The sequence below is a fragment of the Pseudophryne corroboree genome, chromosome 2, assembly GCF_028390025.1.
Source record: "Pseudophryne corroboree isolate aPseCor3 chromosome 2, aPseCor3.hap2, whole genome shotgun sequence".
NCBI lineage: Eukaryota > Metazoa > Chordata > Amphibia > Anura > Myobatrachidae > Pseudophryne > Pseudophryne corroboree.
The window spans coordinates 996545174-996566360 of record NC_086445.1 but is presented as its reverse complement, the minus strand read 5'-3'; the positions used below and the strand labels follow the sequence as shown (position 1 = coordinate 996566360).

Sequence of the window (21187 nt, the reverse complement as noted above, 5' to 3'; positions counted from 1 at the left end):
TAACCCCGACTCGGACTACATTACCCGGAAGGCACCGCGGGACGCGCTGCATGACGTCTCCGCTACTTCGTCGCGTAGTGACGCGGGCCGCGCGCTGACTGGTAGGCGGTGTTACTGAGGTGACCTAGAGCAGCGGGCGGAGGAGAAGATGGCAGCGGCCGGCAGGATCTCCCTCAAGGTATAACCGGGGCGAGGGGTACTGTGGGCGCCGGCAGGGGTGGGGGTTGCCGGCCTAATGGCTGCAACCTGTGTGACCCCCGCATTCACCGGCAATATACTGTGTGATACTTACCACTGTGCTGCCATCTCCTGCTGCAGGCAGCCCCACACTGTCATTGCTCACAGCGTGTCTGCGGGCCTATGCACTGCTAGTATTATTATTATTAGTTGCAGTAGCAGTGAATTACAGTATGATGCAACTGTGTGTATATGTGTCTATGTATGTATGTATGTATATATATATATATATGTGTGTGTGTGTGTGTGTGTGTGTGTGTGTGTGTATATATATATATATATATATATATATATATATATATATATATATATATATACATATTTATTGTAGGCTGACCTGCCCAGCACTGCATAATACTTTATGCCGCAGTGGCTCCTTCTGCTAAATCGTGTAGCTCAGTATTATTCGTTCAAGGGGTGGATTCAGTTACACCCCTTTGCCTCTTCTGCAGTAACCCAGGTTATTGCCAGGTCTACCCGGGTCGAAAATTTCCCTGGGTCAAATCAGGAATCCGATCTGGTTCGGACCTGGGTAGCCTGCGGTGTAGTGGCATTTGGACACGCTAAAAGTATAGACAGAGCCGGATCTGTTATAAAAATGTAGTGAATAGTGATAATGAAGGCTGTACGTTGCTGCTATACTACAGTCACCCACCGATAGGTCAGTTACACCTGTTATATCGCAAATGCGGGGGTCGCACCCGGGTATTGGAAACGAGTACTTCCCGAGTGCGAGCCGGCATTGGACCCTAACACTGGCTTCCCTGACTCCGCAATATGCCGGGTCAGGTTACCATCGGGGGTGGGTGCAGAGGTGGTGCTGGGAGAGGAGATCATTTCCGCGCCGCCTCTCCCTATGCAAAGAACGGATACTGGGTTGCATCGACACGGCAACCCGTTCACACTGCACCTGACCGGGTATTTAACCCAGGAGTGACCCTGCTTTATTCCCGGGTTGAATTACCTGGTCGGGCGACCTGGGAATTCATCATGGCCCCTTTCACACTGCACAGCGACCTGGCAATATACCAGGGCGATACCAGGTTATTTGTGCGGTGTGAAAGGGGCATAACACAGTACAACGAAGCAGCATCTAGGCAGTGCACACGGAAATGCTGATGTGGATTTGCCATGTGCTTGGATTTCCTATAGAGAATAATGGCTGTAGATATCAAAGAAACATAGAATTTGACAGCAGATAAGAATCGCTTGGCCCTTCTAGTCTGCCCATGTACACGCACACACTAGGGTTAATTTTTGTTGGGAGCCAATTAACCTACACGATCAGCATTTTTTTGGAGTGTGGAGGAAACCTGCACAAGCACAGGGAGCGCCGTGGTGGGAATTGAACCCATGTTCCCAGTGCTGTGAGGCAGTAAGCTAACCATTACACCATCCGTATGGTGGGACTGTGATTTGCAGAGGCGTTGTTTGGACTGCATGCATGTATACTGGAGCGCAGAGTGGGTGCACCAATGCCCCTCGTCTTCTCAGCTTACCGCAGCATGTTTGTAGGCTACATTTGAGAGCGTGAATGCAGTGGCCAACAGGTCCAGGGCTTTGTAGAGTGTAATGGGCGACCTTCAGTGTTATATTATACAGCAGCTTATAGTTGGCATTCATAGGGGCCAATTTAGTTATTTCTCTAACGTCCTAAGTGGATGCTGGGGACTCCGTCAGGACCATGGGGAATAGCGGCTCCGCAGGAGACAGGGCACAAAAATAAAGCTTTAGGATCAGGTGGTGTGTACTGGCTCCTCCCCCTATGACCCTCCTCCAAGCCTCAGTTAGGTTTTTGTGCCCGTCCGAGCAGGGTGCAATCTAGGTGGCTCTCTTAAAGAGCTGCTTAGAAAAAGTTTTTTAGGTTTTTTATTTTCAGTGAGTCCTGCTGGCAACAGGCTCACTGCATCGAGGGACTTAGGGGAGAGAATTTCAACTCACCTGCGTGCAGGATGGATTGGATTCTTAGGCTACTGGACACCATTAGCTCCAGAGGGAGTCGGAACACAGGTCTCACCCTGGGGTTCGTCCCGGAGCCGCGCCGCCGACCCCCCTTACAGATGCTGAAGATTGAAGGTCCGGAAACAGGCGGCAGAAGGCTTTTCAGTCTTCATGAAGGTAGCGCACAGCACTGCAGCTGTGCGCCATTGTTGTCACACACTTCACACCAAGCGGTCACGGAGGGTGCAGGGCGCTGCTGGGGGCGCCCTGGGCAGCAATATTTTATTACCTTAAGGCAAAAGAATACATCACATATAGCCATTAAGGCTATATGTATGTATTTAACCCATGCCAGTTATCTAAATCCACGGGAGGAAAGCCCGCCGAAATAGGGGGCGGGGCTTATTCTCCTCAGCACACAGCGCCATTTTCCTGCTCAGCTCCGCTGTGAGGAAGGCTCCCAGGACTCTCCCCTGCACTGCACTACAGAAACAGGGTAAAACAGAGAGGGGGGGCATTTTTTGGCGATATACTGGATATATTTAAGCTGCTATAAGGAACAACACTTGTATAAGGTTGTTCCCATATATATTATAGCGCTTGGGTGTGTGCTGGCAAACTCTCCCTCTGTCTCCCCAAAGGGCTAGTGGGGTCCTGTCTTCGATAAGAGCATTCCCTGTGTGTCTGCTGTGTGTCGGTACGTGTGTGTCGACATGTATGAGGACGATGTTGGCGTGGAGGCAGAGCAATTGCCGATAATGGTGATGTCACCCCCCAGGGAGTCGACACCGGAATGGATGGCTTTGTTTATGGAATTACGTGATAATGTCAGCACATTACAAAAATCAGTTGACGACATGAGACGGCCGGCAAACCAGTTAGTACCTGCCCAGGCGTCTCAGACACCGTCAGGGGCTGTAAAGCGCCCTTTACCTCAGTCGGTCGACACAGACCCAGACACAGACACTGAATCTAGTGTCGACGGTGATGAAACAAACGTATTTTCAAGTAGGGCCACACGTTATATGATCACGGCAATGAAGGAGGCTTTGCATATCTCTGATGCTGCAAGTACCACAAAAAGGGGTATTATGTGGGGGGTGAAAAAACTACCTGTAGTTTTTCCTGAATCAGAGGAATTAAATGATGTATGTGATGAAGCGTGGTTTAACCCAGATAGAAAAATGCTAATTTCAAAAAAGTTATTAGCATTATACCCTTTCCCGCCAGAGGTTAGGGCGCGCTGGGAAACACCCCCTAGGGTGGATAAGGCGCTCACACGCTTATCAAAACAAGTGGCGTTACCGTCTCCGGATACGGCCGCCCTCAAGGATCCAGCAGATAGGAGACTGGAAACTACCCTAAAAAGTATATACACACATACTGGTGTTATACTGCGACCGGCCATCGCCTCAGCCTGGATGTGCAGTGCTGGGGTCGTCTGGTTGGATTCCCTGACTGAAAATATTGATACCCTGGATAGGGACAGTATTTTATTGACTATAGAGCAATTAAAGGATGCTTTCCTTTATATGCGAGATGCGCAGAGAGATATTTGCACTCTGGCATCGAGAGTAAATGCGATGTCCATATCTGCCAGAAGGAGTTTATGGACGCGACAGTGGTCAGGTGATGCGGATTCCAAACGACATATGGAAGTATTGCCGTATAAAGGGGAGGAATTATTTGGCGTCGGTCTATCGGATCTGGTGGCCACGGCAACTGCCGGAAAATCCACCTTTTTACCTCAGACCCCCTCCCAACAGAAAAAGACACCGTCTTTTCAGCCGCAGTCCTTTCGGTCCTATAAGAACAAGCGGACAAAAGGACAGTCATATCTGCCTAGGGGCAGAGGAAGGGGTAAGAGAGGGCACAGCCCCTGCCCAGGAACAGAAGCCCTCCCAGGGTTCTGCAAAGCCCTCAGCATGACGCTGGGGCCTTACAAGCGGACTCAGGAACGGTGGCGGGTCGACTCAAGAATTTCAGCGCACAGTGGGCTTGCTCACAGGTGGACCCCTGGATTCTGCAGGTAGTATCTCAGGGTTACAGGTTGGAATTCGAGAAGTCTCCCCCTCGCCGGTTCCTAAAGTCTGCTTTGCCAACGTCTCCCTCAGACAGGGAGACGGTATTGGAAGCCATTCACAAGCTGTTTGCTCAGCAGGTGATAGTCAAGGTACCCCTCCTACAACAGGGAAAGGGGTATTACTCCACGCTATTTGTGGTACCGAAGCCGGACGGCTCGGTAAGACCTATTCTAAATCTGAAATCTTTGAACCTGTACATACAAAAATTCAAGTTCAAGATGGAGTCACTCAGAGCAGTGATAGCGAATCTGGAAGAAGGGGACTTTATGGTGTCCCTGGACATAAAGGATGCTTACCTGCATGTCCCAATTTGCCCTTCACATCAAGGGTACCTCAGGTTCGTGGTGCAAAACTGTCATTATCAGTTTCAGACGCTGCCGTTTGGATTGTCCACGGCACCTCGGGTCTTTACCAAGGTAATGGCCGAAATGATGATTCTTCTGCGAAGAAGAGGCGTATTAATTATCCCTTACTTGGACGATCTCCTGATAAGGGCAAGGTCCAGAGAACAGCTGGAGGACGGAGTAGCACTAACCCAAGTAGTGCTGCAACAACACGGGTGGATTCTGAATTTTCCAAAATCTCAGTTGACCCCGACAACACGTCTGCTGTTCCTGGGAATGATTCTGGACACGGTTCAGAAAAAGGTGTTTCTTCCGGAGGAGAAAGCCAGGGAGTTATCCGAACTTGTCAGGAACCTCCTAAAACCAGGGACAGTGTCTGTACATCAATGCACAAGAGTCCTGGGAAAGATGGTGGCTTCTTACGAAGCGATTCCATTCGGCAGATTCCACGCACGAACTTTTCAGTGGGATCTGCTGGACAAATGGTCCGGATCGCATCTGCAGATGCATCAGCGGATAACCTTATCGCCACGGACAAGGGTGTCTCTTCTGTGGTGGTTGCAGAGTGCTCATCTGTTAGAGGGCCGCAGATTCGGCATACAGGACTGGGTCCTGGTGACCACGGATGCCAGTCTGAGAGGCTGGGGAGCGGTCACACAAGGAAGAAACTTCCAGGGAGTATGGTCAAGCCTGGAGATGTCTCTTCACATAAATATACTGGAGCTAAGAGCGATTTACAATGCTCTAAGTCTGGCAAAACCCCTGCTTCAGGGTCAGCCGGTGTTGATCCAGTCGGACAACATCACGGCAGTCGCCCACGTAAACAGACAGGGCGGCACAAGAAGCAGGACAGCAATGGCAGAAGCTGCAAGGATTCTTCGCTGGGCGGAAGATCATGTGATAGCACTGTCAGCAGTATTCATTCCGGGAGTGGACAACTGGGAAGCAGACTTCCTCAGCAGACACGATCTACACCCGGGAGAGTGGGGACTTCATCCAGAAGTCTTCCACATGATTGTGAACCGTTGGGAAAAACCAAAGGTGGATATGATGGCGTCCCGCCTCAACAAAAAACTGGACAGGTATTGCGCCAGGTCAAGAGACCCTCAGGCAATAGCTGTGGACGCTCTGGTAACACCGTGGGTGTTCCAGTCAGTGTATGTGTTTCCTCCTCTGCCTCTCATGCCAAAAGTACTGAGAATTATACGGCAAAGGGGAGTAAGAACGATACTCGTGGCTCCGGATTGGCCAAGAAGAACTTGGTACCCGGAACTTCAGGAGATGCTCACGGAAGATCCGTGGCCTCTACCTCTAAGACGGGACCTGCTTCAGCAGGGACCGTGTCTATTCCAAGACTTACCGCGGCTGCGTTTGACGGCATGGCGGTTGAACGCCGAATTCTAAAGGAAAAAGGCATTCCGGAAGAGGTCATTCCTACACTGGTAAAAGCCAGGAAGGAGGTGACTGCACAACATTATCACCGCATTTGGAGAAAATATGTTGCGTGGTGTGAGGCCAGGAAGGCCCCCATGGAGGAATTTCAACTGGGTCGATTCCTACATTTCCTGCAAACAGGATTGTCTATGGGCCTCAAATTGGGGTCCATTAAGGTTCAAATTTCGGCCCTGTCGATTTTCTTCCAGAAAGAATTGGCTTCAGTTCCTGAAGTCCAGACTTTTGTAAAAGGAGTACTACATATACAGCCCCCGGTTGTGCCCCCAGTGGCACCGTGGGATTTTAATGTAGTCTTGGATTTTCTCAAATCCCATTGGTTTGAGCCGCTCAAATCGGTGGAGCTGAAGTATCTCACATGGAAAGTAACCATGCTACTGGCCCTGGCTTCAGCCAGGAGAGTATCAGAATTGGCGGCTTTATCATATAAGAGCCCATATCTGATTTTCCATACGGACAGGGCAGAACTGCGGACGCGTCCTCATTTTCTGCCTAAGGTGGTGTCAGCGTTTCACCTGAACCAGCCTATTGTGGTGCCTGCGGCTACTAACGAGTTGGAGGATTCCAAGTTGTTGGACGTGGTCCGGGCATTGAAAATATATATTTCAAGAACGGCGGGAGTCAGAAAGTCTGACTCGCTGCTTATATTGTATGCACCCAACAAGCTGGGTGCTCCTGCTTCTAAGCAGACGATTGCTCGTTGGATTTGTAGCACAATTCAACTTGCACATTCTGTGGCAGGCTTGCCACAACCTAAATCTGTCAAGGCCCATTCCACAAGGAAAGTGGGCTCATCCTGGGCGGCTGCCCGGGGAGTCTCGGCATTACAACTCTGCCGAGCTGCTACTTGGTCAGGGGCAAATACGTTTGCAAAATTCTACAAATTTGATACCCTGGCTGAGGAGGACCTTGAGTTCTCTCATTCGGTGCTGCAGAGTCATCCGCACTCTCCCGCCCGTTTGGGAGCTTTGGTATAATCCCCATGGTCCTGACGGAGTCCCCAGCATCCACTTAGGACGTTAGAGAAAATAAGAATTTACTTACCGATAATTCTATTTCTCGTAGTCCGTAGTGGATGCTGGGCGCCCATCCCAAGTGCGGATTGTCTGCAATACTTGTACATAGTTATTGTTACAAAAAAATCGGGTTGTTATTTGTTGTGAGCCGTCTGTTCAGAGGCTCCTACGTTTGTCATACTGTTAACTGGGTTCAGATCACAAGTTATACGGTGTGATTGGTGTGGCTGGTATGAGTCTTACCCGGGGTTCAATATCCTTCCTTATTGTGTACGCTCGTCCGGGCACAGTATCCTAACTGAGGCTTGGAGGAGGGTCATAGGGGGAGGAGCCAGTACACACCACCTGATCCTAAAGCTTTATTTTTGTGCCCTGTCTCCTGCGGAGCCGCTATTCCCCATGGTCCTGACGGAGTCCCCAGCATCCACTACGGACTACGAGAAATAGAATTATCGGTAAGTAAATTCTTATTTTTTCCCTGTGACTACCACTAGGGGGCGCAAAAACGGGACAATTCACTTGTTGCTCCATTTAGACGCCTGATAGCCACAGGAATGACATTTCTTCTTGCAGCCTCCTGAGGTGTGAGGAGAAATGTGCGCTAAGTCAGAGCTTGAGATGGGTTTAGCAGTTTTATGCAGCTAAACCCTGTCTGGGCATGATATGCATAGGAGCCCAAACATCAATTGAATCCTGACAATTGTTTGGGCGTCTAAAACGTCTAGTTTAGATGGGATTTTTAGACACCCAAAACAATTGAATTCCCCTCATAGGATGCTACGAGTTGGGTTGGTTATGCTGGTGGTCAGGATGCCTGCAGTCAGAATACAGACAGCGAGAATCTCAACCTGGGGAAGTTCATGTATACTTACCTTCCCCCAATGGCTTCCTAACTCACCCCTCCCGCAACCTAAACCTGGGATTGGGATTCTGAATGTCTGTATTCTGGCTCCGGGTTTCTGAGTCCATTCGGGATTCCAGTCCCGGTCTTCTTAGCTGTGTCGGGATCCCAGCGTCTGTGTTTTGACAGCCGTAATCCCGATACTACGTCATTGTCACTTATTTGTATGACAACACAGAATCCGTACGTAGCTAACATAGTCTTATGTAATATTTCAAGTTGGCTTCTGCCCCATTGCAGCTTACTGTCTAAATTCCCTACTCTGCATGTCACTTATTTTTCTTACAAAGCCAATTAATTTCCATTATGTTTTTGGACTTTGTGGGAAGTAACCAGAATAACTGAGAGACTAACACATACAAACTCCATACAGATGGCATTGGTCAGAATCCGACCCAAGTCCCCAGTGCTGTGAACAATGCTAACCACTGTGCTGTCGCAAAATTATTGGCTCGTGAATGTCCTTCATGAATCAGGAATGATACACCTAGAACACCCTGCAAATGAATGGTCTCTTTCCTGTCCTAATATTCACCATGACCTGTAGCCACTGATGGATTCCCAGTGAGGCTGCCGTCCATGTGCTTGTCCTTTCTATATCCGTCACGCGACCCTAGTGTTCACTTTAGTACATTGTGCCTAATCAGTGAGGAGGGTAGATTTTAAGTTTGAGGGGCAACATTTTAGTTATGATCTATTGCTATATCTACTGTCGGGGTGTAACCAGACTTTTGTGGGCCCCTGTCCCAATGCTTCTAGAGAGACACACTTCGCCACAGTAGTGGTTAATGTTATGCTCCATAGTAGTGCCCTTGTTCACATTATGTCACATTGTAGTGCTGCCAGTACACATTAGTGCCCCAGTTCATATTATAGCACATTACAGGGCCTACAGTTCATATTATGTATCATTATAATGCCCTCCAGTTCATTGTATACCACATTACTATGAGCAGGTGCAGGGACATACCTAGATATATTGTAGACCACAAGGCAAAAGTTTGTAAGAGCCCCAATGCGTCACCCAATGGTTTAAAAAAAATATGTATAACACATGTAACACTGGCAGGGTAGGTGGCCCCTATCAGCTCTGGCCCCATAGCAGCTGCACTCCCTGCACCTATGGCAGCTACGCCCTTGTATATAACACATGTAACTGTGACAGGGAAGGTGGCACCTCTCAGCTCTGGCCCCATAGCAGCTGCACTCCCTGCACCTATGGCAGCTACGCCCTTGTATATAACACGTGTAACTGTGACAGGGAAGGTGGCCCCTCTCAGCTCTGGGCCCTATAGCAGCTGTACTCCCTGCACCTATGGTAGCTACGCCCTTGTATATAACACGTGTAACTGTGACAGGGAAGGTGGCACCTCTCAGCTCTGGCCCCATAGCAGCTGCACTCCCTGCACCTATGGCAGCTACGCCCTTGTATATAACACGTGTAACTGTGACAGGGAAGGTGGCACCTCTCAGCTCTGGCCCCAAAGCTGCTGCACTCCCTGCACCTATGGTAGCTACGCCTTTGTATATAACACATGTAACTGTGACAGGGAATGTGGCCCCTCTCAGCTCTGGGCTCCATAGCTGCACTTCCTGCATCTATGCCCCTGTATATAACACATGTAACTGTGACAGGGAAGGTGGCCCCTATCAGCTCTGGGCCCTATAGCAGCTGTACTCCCTGCACCTATGGTAGCTACGGCCCTGTATATAACACATGTAACTGTGACAGGGAAGGTGGCCCCTCTCAGCTCTGGGCTCCATAGCTGCACTTCCTGCATCTATGCCCCTGTATATAACACATGTAACTGTGACAGGGAAGGTGGCCCCTATCAGCTCTGGGCCCTATAGCAGCTGTACTCCCTGCACCTATGGTAGCTACGCCCTTGGCTACTGTATCGATACATCACACACACACAATTTTGCCCTTAGAAATTAAAATATGCCCTCCTCACTGATTAGGTGCAGGGTGCTGGAGTGAACACTGATCTAGAACGCATGTTTCCCTGTGGTTTTGGTTACTGACTGTGCGTCTGCTTAGTTCCACCTGTAGCTACTATAAATCTCGCTGCACTTGGTCAGATTGTGGCATCTGACCTGGGCGGTGAATAATAATTTTCCACATTCGCCACGCTCGGCTTACGAAGCTCCAGATATAGGTCGTGATTGAGCTGCCAGATCCCGTGGAAGCCTGTTGTGTCGCTAGCTGATGACTGTACACAGGCCGATAGCAGTAATGTTACAGGAATGTCTGAAAGAGAGACAGTCCGTTTCTGTCAGGTTTTTCTTGACTGTCGTTTTGGGGCCATATACACAGATATCTGACCAGCTTGCTGGTGACTGGTTATAGGGCGTAGAATCTCTGTAGTATTATGTCTGTAATTCTGTCATTGATCTGCTTGTTGGGATAACTGCTTTATTTCTGCTTTAGGTGCGCTCCTTCAGCACCAGCGTGTCCAGACCAGTCGCCAAGTTGGTCAGGGTAAGTCTGAAATCTGGGCTTGGGTTGCTGTTTATGGGGTTTCTATCAATGGGGGCATACGCTGCTGTGCTTGAGATATTTACTTATGAGCACTAACTTTTTGCTAACTGCTGATGCTCGCGGACTGCTTCATGCAGCTCTTATTCCCAGGTTCCTCTGGTTCTACAATACATAGTCATTCAGATCGTCATGGTGACGCTGCCTTGTTAGAGGGGTGGGTGCGGGGACGCTGCCTTGTTAGAGGGGTGGGTGCGGGGACGCTGCCTTGTTAGAGGGGTGGGTGCGGGGACGCTGCCTTGTTAGAGGGGTCCGCACTGTCTTCAGTGCCCCTCTCCTATGAAATTACCAGAGGAAAGTTATTGGATAATTATGAATGCTCTTTCTTTTTCCCTGCAGCCCCCTATTCAGGTGTTTGGCCTGGGGGGACGCTATTCTACTGCCCTCTACTCTGCTGCTTCCAAGGAGAAGAAACTGGATCAGGTGGAGAAAGACCTGAACAGAGTGTCGGTGAGTGAGTATGGCTGCTTACAGTTCCGTTATGAGGACGGGATGTTTCATCTATATGGCGGGAGCACAGACCAGCCAATCCATATACTGTATAGTGGCCTTCTGTAATATTCTTATGTTTCTTGCTGTTTTTATGTCTGCAGTATAAACAGAACATTTATTAGTGTTGGGATGTATTTGCCTAGTTATGATTATTATGTACCATGTCTCAGTGTAATCTATTCCTATCTTTCCTGCTCCTTTTATATAGCTCTATGCCTGAAATCTGTTTCTTATGTTCCCGTCTGATAAAGTGGTGGTGGGGGGGGGGGGGTGACCGAACAGATGCAGAGTTGAACGAGGGCCAGCCATAGTTGCTCCCACATGGCGTTCATGGAGCCAAATAGCTCCTCTGTAGCCAGAACTGCTCCTGTCCGTGTGCTTGCTTTCATGTGTCCTCATTATGCGTGTGCAGCTGCACCAGCTCGGTCCTTCGTGCGGACTGTCTGCCTGTAAGCCTGTGAGTCTCTGCATTTAACCTCATTTGACTTCGCCACTGTTACAAGTAGAGCTGCAACTGAATTGCGTATAATCTACAATACCCATGGTTACATACAGTTGGTTTTGGAGCATGCACAGGGTGAAATCATGTTGGAGATGCTTGGTACGTGGACTTGCATTCAGCTTTGCAGCAGCCCCAAAGTGTTCCTGGTCCCTGATCAGTGGATGTCATGTGCTGAGCCAGTATGAAAATGCAGCAATTGCTTCGTGCGTCTTGCTCATGCAGCGTCTGAGTGATGTCACTGGTACCTAGTGAGCTAGTCTCTTGTATACTGGCTCAGCTCGTGAATCAGTTGCCTCCACTCTGTGTTTTATTTTTTATTTTTAAGTGCTGTCTCCTTTCTTACTGGTAAATTATCTAGCAGTGTAGTCATTCACAAACTACTCATTTTGTCTTCTAGACCCTCCTTTTGGACCCCAAGCTAAATGCCATTATTACAAACCCCCACATCAAGTATGCTGTGAAACGAAAGACCATCATTGATCTTCTGGCGAAGGAGAAGTTCTTACCAATCACCAACAACTTTGTCAGTGAGTGTCAATGTTCCATTTCTGTGCACTGTACTCTCCAATGCACGCAGGCTGACAGTGCAAGGGTAAAGATCTCATTAGACTTAATTTTATCATCTAATGTAGCCCCTACTCTATTACATGAATGGATAAAAGATGCGTAGACTAGAGAGCTAGTTACATGAGTTTAAGGATTGTATTAACACGAATGATGCTAATTGTGTCCCCTTTTCCTCGCAGACCTGCTGGCTACCAACGGTCGTTTGCGTTTTACTGCAGATATCATTTCCTCATTCACAAAGATCATGAGTGCGCATCGGGGAGAGGTGGTGTGCTCTGTAACTTCATCGTCAGTAAGTGCACATGGTTTCTGTTCAAGCGGCAGCAGGCATGCTGTTTTAGCAGGGTGCATTTTGCCCTTTAAAAATTGGGCAGGTAGTGGCACCCTGCTAAAACAGCCTAGCGTGAAGACTAAATGAAATCTTAATAACCAACACAGCAGAATACTGAATACTGTGATTGTGAAAATGATTTGCTTAGTGTGGACATTTTGTTTTTATTTGACATTACAAACTATCTTGTTTTGGGGATATTTGTTGATAAATCTGTTCTGGTCCCATGAAGTAAGAAATGGCAGTGATGCCAAAGTGGGGTTAATCCATTCTAAAGCTGCTTCTATATGTAAAAGTCATCATTAACTTGCCTTGATTATGACTAAGTAGTTCTTACCCATTGCAGCCATGTTAGACTGTAGACTGCTTCGGCAGCACCGCTGAGATACTGTATCCGCTGGGATGCACAGTATTTACCGAGCGGGCTGTGAGGAGTACAGGCAGGTTTCCTACTAATCAAATTAGGGACAAGCCCTCCTTTAACGTGCTGTTGTGATTAATTGAGGGTTAATGTTTTCTGCTGCAGATCTCCTGTAATGCTGTGTATAGGTTCCCTGTGCACTTGCACATGTGCCTTACTTACATTAATCTGTCTTTTAGCCTCTGGATGAAGCAAGTTTAACAGAACTGAAATCTGCCCTCAATGGCTTTCTCGCAAAGGGAGAATCTCTGAAACTGGAGACCAAGGTAGGCATTGTACACAAGTGATCACACAGTAGGCCAGACCCTAAGCGTTCCCCACATCTGACTCGCTAGATGGTGTATTTTAGCAAGGGTCTGGTATTAAGTATTGCTCATTACTACAGTTTGTGGTTAATTTAGTTTTTATAATTAGTGCATGATAGATTAGCGATTCATATGTTTTCTCTAACGTCCTAGTGGATGCTGGGGACTCCGTCAGGACCATGGGGATTAGCGGCTCCGCAGGAGACAGGGCACAAAAATAAAGCTTTAGGATCAGGTGGTGTGCACTGGCTCCTCCCCCCATGACCCTCCTCCAAGCCTCAGTTAGGTTTTTGTGCCCGTCCGAGCAGGGTGCAATCTAGGTGGCTCTCCTAAAGAGCTGCTTAGAAAAAGTTTTTAGGTTTTTTATTTTCAGTGAGTCCTGCTGGCAACAGGCTCACTGCATCGAGGGACTTAGGGGAGAGAAGTGAACTCACCTGCGTGCAGGATGGATTGGCTTCTTAGGCTACTGGACACCATTAGCTCCAGAGGGAGTCGGAACACAGGTCTCACCCTGGGGTTCGTCCCGGAGCCGCGCCGCCGACCCCCCTTGCAGATGCCGAAGATGGAAGAGGTCCAGAAGCAGGCGGCAGAAGACTTTTCAGTCTTCCTGAGGTAGCGCACAGCACTGCAGCTGTGCGCCATTGTTGTCAGCACACTTCACACAGCGGTCACGGAGGGTGCAGGGCGCTGGGGGGGCGCCCTGGGCAGCAATGTATAATACCTTTTTTATGGCTAAAAATACATCACACATAGCCCCTGGGGGCTATATGGATGTATTTAACCCCTGCCAGGTCTCAGAAAAACGGGAGAAGAAGCCCGCCGAAAAGGGGGCGGGGCCTATTCTCCTCAGCACACAGCGCCATTTTCCCTCACAGAAATGCTGGTGGGAAGGCTCCCAGGCTCTCCCCTGCACTGCACTACAGAAACAGGGTTAAAACAGAGAGGGGGGGCACTGATTTGGCGATATGACTACATATATTAAAATGCTATAAGGGAAAAGCACTTATATAAAGGTTGTCCCTGTATAATTATAGCGTTTTTGGTGTGTGCTGGCAAACTCTCCCTCTGTCTCCCCAAAGGGCTAGTGGGTCCTGTCCTCTATCAGAGCATTCCCTGTGTGTGTGTTGTGTGTCGGTACGTGTGTGTCGACATGTATGAGGACGATGTTGGGAGGCGGAGCAAATTGCCTGTAATGGTGATGTCACTCTCTAGGGAGTCGACACCGGAATAGATGGCTTATTTAAGGAATTACGTGATAATGTCAACACGCTGCAAGTCAATTGACGACAGGAGACGGCCGGCAAACATATTAGTATCTGTCCAGGCGTCTAGAACACCGTCAGGGACGTTATAATGCCCATTTTACCTCAGTCGGTCGACACAGACACGGACACTGACTCCAGTGTCGACGGTGAAGAAACAAACGAATTTTCCTTTAGGGCCACACGTTACTTGTTAAGGGCAATGAAGGAGGTGTTACATATTTCTGATACTACAAGTACCACAAAAAAGGGTATTATGTGGGGTGTGGAAAAACTACCTATAGTTTTTCCTGAATCAGATAAATTAAATGAAGTGTGTGATGAGGCGCGGGGTTCCCCCGATAGAAAATTATTGGCGGTATACCCTTTCCCGCCAGAAGTTAGGGCGCGTTGGGAAACACCCCTTAGGGTGGATAAGGCGCTCACACGCTTATCAAAACAAGTGGCGGTACCGTCTCCAGATACGGCCGCCCTCAAGGAGCCAACTGATAGGAGGCTGGAAAATATCCTAAAAAGTATATACACACATACTGGTGTTATACTGCGACCAGCGATCGCCTCAGCCTGGATGTGCAGCGCGGGGGTGGCTTGGTCGGATTCCCTGACTGAAAATATTGATACCCTTGACAGGGACAGTATTTATTTACTATAGAGCATTTAAAAAATGCATTTCTATATCTATGCAGAAAAAGACACCGTCTTTTCAGCCTCAGTCCTTTCGTCCCCATAAGCATATCTGCCCAGGGATAGAGGAAAGGGAAGAAGACTGCAGCAGGCAGCCCATTCCCAGGAACAGAAGCCTTCCACCGCTTCTGCCAAGTTCTCAGCATGACGCTGGAGCCGTACAGGACCCCTGGATCCTACAAGTAGTATCCCAGGGGTACAGATTGGAAAGTCGAGACGTTTCCCCTCGCAGGTTCCTGAAGTCTGCTTTACCAACGTCTCCCTCCGACAGGGAGCCAGTATTGGAAACAATTCACAAGCTGTATTCCCAGCAGGTGATAATCAAAGTACCTCTCCTACAACAAGGAAAGGGGTATTATTCCACACTATATTGTGGTACTGAAACCAGAAGGCTCGGTGAGACCTATTCTAAATCTGAAATATTTGAACACTTACAAAGGTTCAAATCAAGATGGAGTCACTCAGAGCAGTGATAGCGAACCAGGAAGAAGGGGACTATATGGTGTCCCTGGACATCAGGGATGCTTACCTCCATGTCCAAATTTGCCCTTCTCACCAAGGGTATCTCAGGTTCGTGGTACAGAACTGTCACTATCAGTTTCAGACGCTGCCGTTTGGATTGTCCACGGCACTCCGGGTCTTTACCAAGGTAATGCCCGAAATGATGATTCTTCTTCGAAGAAAATGGACGACCTCCTGATAAGAGCAAGGTCCAGAGAACAGTTGGAGGTCGGAGTAGCACTATCTCAAGTAGTTCTACGACAGCACGGGTGGATTCTAAATATTCCAAAATCGCAGTTGTTTCCGACGACACGTCTGCTGTTCCTAGGGATGATTCTGGACACAGTCCAGAAAAAGGTGTTTCTCCCGGAGGAGAAAGCCAGGGAGTTATCCGAGCTAGTCAGGAACCTCCTAAAACCAGGAAAAGTGTCAGTGCATCATTGCACAAGAGTCCTGGGAAAAATGGTGGCTTATTACGAAGCGATTCCATTCGGCAGATTCCACGCAAGAACTTTTCAGTGGTATCTGCTGGACAAATGGTCCGGATCGCATCTTCAGATGCATCGGCGGATAACCCTATCTCCAAGGACAAGGGTGTCTCTCCTGTGGTGGTTACAGAGTGCTCATCTTCTAGAGGGCCGCAGATTCGGCATTCAGGATTGGATGCTGGTGACCACGGAGGCCAGCCTGAGAGGCTGGGGAGCAGTCACACAGGGAAAAAATTTCCAGGGAGTGTGATCAAGTCTGGAGACTTTTCTCCACATAAATATACTGGAGCTAAGGGCAATTTATGATGCTCTAAGCTTAGCAAGACCTCTGCTTCAAGGTCAGCCGGTATTGATCCAGTGGGACAACATCACGGCAGTCGCCCACGTAAACAGACAGGGCGGCACAAGAAGCAGGAGGGCAATGGCAAAAACTGCAAGGATTTTTCGCTGGGCGGAAAATCATGTGATAGCACTGTCAGCAGTGTTCATTCCGGGAGTGGACAACTGGGAAGTAGACTTCCTCAGCAGGCACGACCTCCACCCGGGAGAGTGGGGACTTCATCGGGAAGTTTTCCACATGATTGTGAACCGTTGGGAAAGACCAAAGGTGTACATGATGGCGTCCAGCCTGAACAAAAAACTGGACAGGTATTACACCAGGTCAAGAGACTTTCAGGCAATAGCTGTGGACGTTCTGGTAACACCGTGGGCGTACCAGTCGGTGTATGTGTTTCCTCCTCTGCTTCTCATACCCAAGGTATTGAGAATTATAAGACGTAGAGGAGTAAGAACTGTACTCGTGGCTCCGGATTGGCCAAGAAGGACTTGGTACCCGGAACTTCAAGAGATACTCACAGAGGACTCATGACCTCTGCCGCTAAGAGGGGACTTGCTTCAGCACGTACCATGTCTGTTCCAAGACTTACCGCGGCTGCGTTTGACGGCATGGCGGTTGAACGCCGGATCCTAAGGGAAAAAGGCATTCCGGAAGAGGTCTTTCCTACCATGGTCAAAGCCAGGAAGGACGTGACCGCACAACATTATCACCACATGTGGCGAAAATATGTTGCGTGGTGTGAGGCCAGGAAGGCTCCACGAAGAAATTTCAATTCGGTCGATTCCTGCATTTCCTGAAAACAGGAGAGTCTATGGGCCTCAGATTGGGGTCCATTAAGGTTCAAATTTCGGCCCTGTCGATTTTCTTCCAGAAAGGGCTTCAGTTCCTGAAGTCCAGAAGTTTGTCAAGGGAGTACTGCATATACAACCCCCTTTTGTGCCTCCAGTGGCACTGTGGGATCTCAACGTAGTACTGGGATTCCTCAAATCACATTGGTTTAAACCGCTCAAATCTGTGGATTTGAAATATCTCACATGGAAAGTGACCATGATGTTGGCCCTGGCCTCGGCCAGGCGAGTGTCAGAATTGGCGGCTTTGTCTCACAAAAGCCCATATCTGATTGTCCATTCGGACAGGGCAGAGCTGCGGACTCGTCCCCAGTTTCTCCCTAAGGTGGTGTCAGCGTTTCACCTGAACCAGCTTATTGTGGTACCTGCGGCTACTAGGGACTTGGAGGACTCCAAGTTGCTAGATGTTGTCAGGGCCCTGAAAATATCGGTTTCCAGGACGGCTGGAGTCAGGAAAACTGACTTGCTGTTATCCTGTATGCACCCAACAAACTGGGTGCTCTTGCTTCTAAGCAGACGATTGCTAGTTGGATGTGTAGTACAATTCAGCTTGCACATTATGTGGCAGGCCTGCCACAGCCAAAATATGTAAATGCCCATTCCACAAGGAAGGTGGGCTCATCCTGGGCGGCTGCCCGAGGGGTCTCGGCATTACAACTCTGCCGAGCAACTACGTGGTCGGGGGGAGAACACGTTTGTAAAATTCTACAAATTTGATACCCTGGCTAAAGAGGACCTGGAGTTCTCTCATTCGGTGCTGCAGAGTCATCCGCACTCTCCCGCCCGTTTGGGAGCTTTGGTATAATCCCCATGGTCCTGACGGAGTCCCCAGCATCCACTAGGACGTTAGAGAAAATAAGATTTTACTTACCGGTAAATCTATTTCTCGTAGTCCGTAGTGGATGCTGGGCGCCCATCCCAAGTGCGGATTGTCTGCAATACTTGTACATAGTTATTGTTACAAAAAAATCGGGTTGTTATTGTTGTGAGCCGTCTGTTCAGAGGCTCCTACGTTGTCATACTGTTAACTGGGTTCAGATCACAAGTTGTACGGTGTGATTGGTGTGGCTGATATGAGTCTTACCCGGGATTCAAAATCCTTCCTTATTGTGTCAGCTCGTCCGGGCACAGTATCCTAACTGAGGCTTGGAGGAGGGTCATGGGGGGAGGAGCCAGTGCACACCACCTGATCCTAAAGCTTTATTTTTGTGCCCTGTCTCCTGCGGAGCCGCTAATCCCCATGGTCCTGACGGAGTCCCCAGCATCCACTACGGACTACGAGAAATAGATTTACCGGTAAGTAAAATCTTATTATTACAGTTGTCTTTTATTTCAGACTGACCCCACAATCCTGGGAGGAATGGTTGTCAGCATAGGGGAGAAATACATTGACATGTCTACAAAAACCAAGATCGAGAAACTGAGAAAGATCATGAGGGATACTGTGTAATTTCCGCTGGCTCCTCTGCAGCCGCTAATGCCCGATTACTCAATAAATCGTTTTACCAAGTGATATGTAACCCGTCTCCTTCCTTTTCTTGTCCGTTAAATACTGTCACTAATGCTGAGTGTTTGCTGGCTAAATGGCTATAGGAAATGTACATTGTCTGTGGTATACAGGCTGCCGGATATTGGAGAGCATCACAACTGCAGTAGATATTGTAATAAAAGGGGCTGTTATGATGCACTCACAGCAGGTTGCTCATGAGAAATCCTTTCCAAAATCCTGCCAGCACATCCTAAACTGTTATCTGCTCATAACGCTGCTACCTAGAACTACTGCCCTGTCAGCTTCCCCAATCTTCCCTGTTTGGATGGTAACTCATCTATAGCCAGTATACAGAATAGATGCTCGTATCAATTCTGTGGAACTTCCAACTACGCTATGTGTATTCACTCATTGTCTGCACTTCAGCAAGGAGCAGTAGAACAAGGATATTCAGCATGCTGCGTTCCTGCTGCTGTGGAACTACACATCCCAGAGGCTAAGACTGTAGAGCAATTTAAACATGCTTGGGATAGGCATATGAATATTCTTACAAAGAATTAAGGTTCAAAAAGGGTTGAGATTACCTAAAGGATAAAAAAGGGGCAGACTAGGTGGGCCATGTGGTTCTTATCTGCCGTCAAATTCTATGTTTCTATCACAGCATGCTCTTAGGACATGTGAAAACTGTCCGGGCATGCTGGGATGTGTAGTTCCACAGCAGCTGGAGGGCTACATGGTGAATACCCCTGTAGTAGAAGCTACTGCTGTGCTTATGCTGCATTTTGCAGAGGTTTGGGGAATGTTTCTGGCACAGTCTTGCCCCCTCTGCCATATCAGTCTGATATTGCTTCATCAGGGATGTCTAGTCTTCACCCCAATCCAAAAGATCTGTGAGTTTGTGTAGCTTGAGTAGTTACGGAAAAGCTTCCTAATGCTAGAAAGCAAAACTCTATTCACCAGAGGATTTTGAAGGCATTCGTTATTTTTAGCAAAAGACTTGTATGACCCTGCACTTTCTTCATGGTGGATTAGACAAGAGTCTTGCTCTTATTACCTTGAAAGTTCATGTGGCTACACTTAGTGGTTTTTGTAGACCATCTTGGCTTCGCAGAAATTGACACTACATTTCTGTTAGGCAGTAAATAGATCTTTGTCTTCTTTCTCTAACCATTGAGTTAAAAAACAAACAAACTGCTCTATACTTGTGATCTCCTCTGGTCTATTTCTTTACAGTTGTCCAGGATGTAAGAAAGATAAACACATCAGATTAACACAGTGGTTCACAAACCGTTTGCCTAGGTGCCCTGTGGTGCAGCAAGGCTCTTACAGGGGTGTCTTGGGTTGGTGGTCCAGGTCCAAATCAAATTTTTACTGGTCAAAGTGATGGGTAAAATCAGTTGTAGTTTTGCCTGTCGTAATGCATGTGGACAAACAGAAGCACAGCTGTACACCAGCACATAATCGTTCCAAATGTATCAATAAAACAATTTATCCTAGGGGTGCTGTGAAGAAGAAAAAAATGCTGATGGGGTGCTGTGCTTCAAGAAAGTTCGGGAACCATTGTCTTAAACTGTAGTAATACTAAACTATACAGGCCTGAATTAGGTTGGACCGCGTATGCCGATGAATGCGCAAGACCCATTCTGCGCGTGTGCAGAACAGGTCCTTTGATCACATTGCAGTAATGCGATGGCCTCAGCCTCATTGACAGGCAGAGGCGCTCTCTGGGACGGATGGGACTGCATCCTAGATGCAGTTTCCTTGGCCTTGCGAGCTGCACTTCGACTGCTAGTATGAGTAAGCTGAGGCTTGCAGTCGCAGATGAATGTTGCGATGTTCATCCGGAACTGCGATCGCATTGCACTTTAGATATCGCAAGTGCAGGAAGGAAGTACTATGAACCACCTGCATTTGTATTGCTAAGGATTACATTTGCACAGCTCTGCAAATACAATCCTTACTGAATTAGCCCTTATATGCTGTGAAGCATAAGTTCCAGCACAGGTGTTTGAACACCATCAATACTTGTGTTGTCACTGACCGTCTGTGCAAGGCATTTCTCACTCTGGCTTTCATACTTGAAAATGTCTAAATAATTTACTGAAGTATTTGTCAACCGAGGAAGGACCTAAGTCCAACATCTCTCCAATGGCTTCACTATATTCCAAATAGGTGTCTTAATTTATCTGTGATTGGAAATGGAGACAAATTGCTGCTTGATAACTTCATTTCAGCAAATGCGGCAGCCTTCTGCTCACAAACCACAGTGGATCATTATTATTACTGCATGGTCAACAGGCACAGGTGTTGAAATAGGTGGTATGAAGGAGTTCTAGCGCAAAAGGGTATTGTGCCCAATCAAAAAGCCTAAACCTGCCCAACACAGGTAAAATGATACAACAAATCACACAATAAGGCAATAGATCAAAGGCAACCCTGATTATGG

At 48.1% G+C, this 21187-nt stretch overlaps 1 protein-coding gene across 2 annotated transcripts; it reads left to right on the top strand.

Moving 5' to 3' along the window:
* Positions 1-71: 71 nt before the first annotated feature.
* ATP5PO (ATP synthase peripheral stalk subunit OSCP) lies at positions 72-18765 on the top strand. 2 transcript variants are annotated; one of them, XM_063956511.1, is made up of 7 exons: positions 72-178; positions 10407-10457; positions 10854-10964; positions 11906-12035; positions 12255-12367; positions 13007-13093; positions 18589-18765. In XM_063956511.1, exons 1-7 carry the CDS (start codon positions 149-151, stop codon positions 18700-18702), a joined length of 636 nt encoding a protein of 211 aa, XP_063812581.1. In that variant the 5' UTR covers positions 72-148; the 3' UTR covers positions 18703-18765. The 2 variants fall into 2 exon arrangements, with proteins under 2 accessions (XP_063812581.1, XP_063812582.1); XM_063956512.1 differs by having other exon boundaries at positions 18573-18608.
* Positions 18766-21187: the final 2422 nt, after the last annotated feature.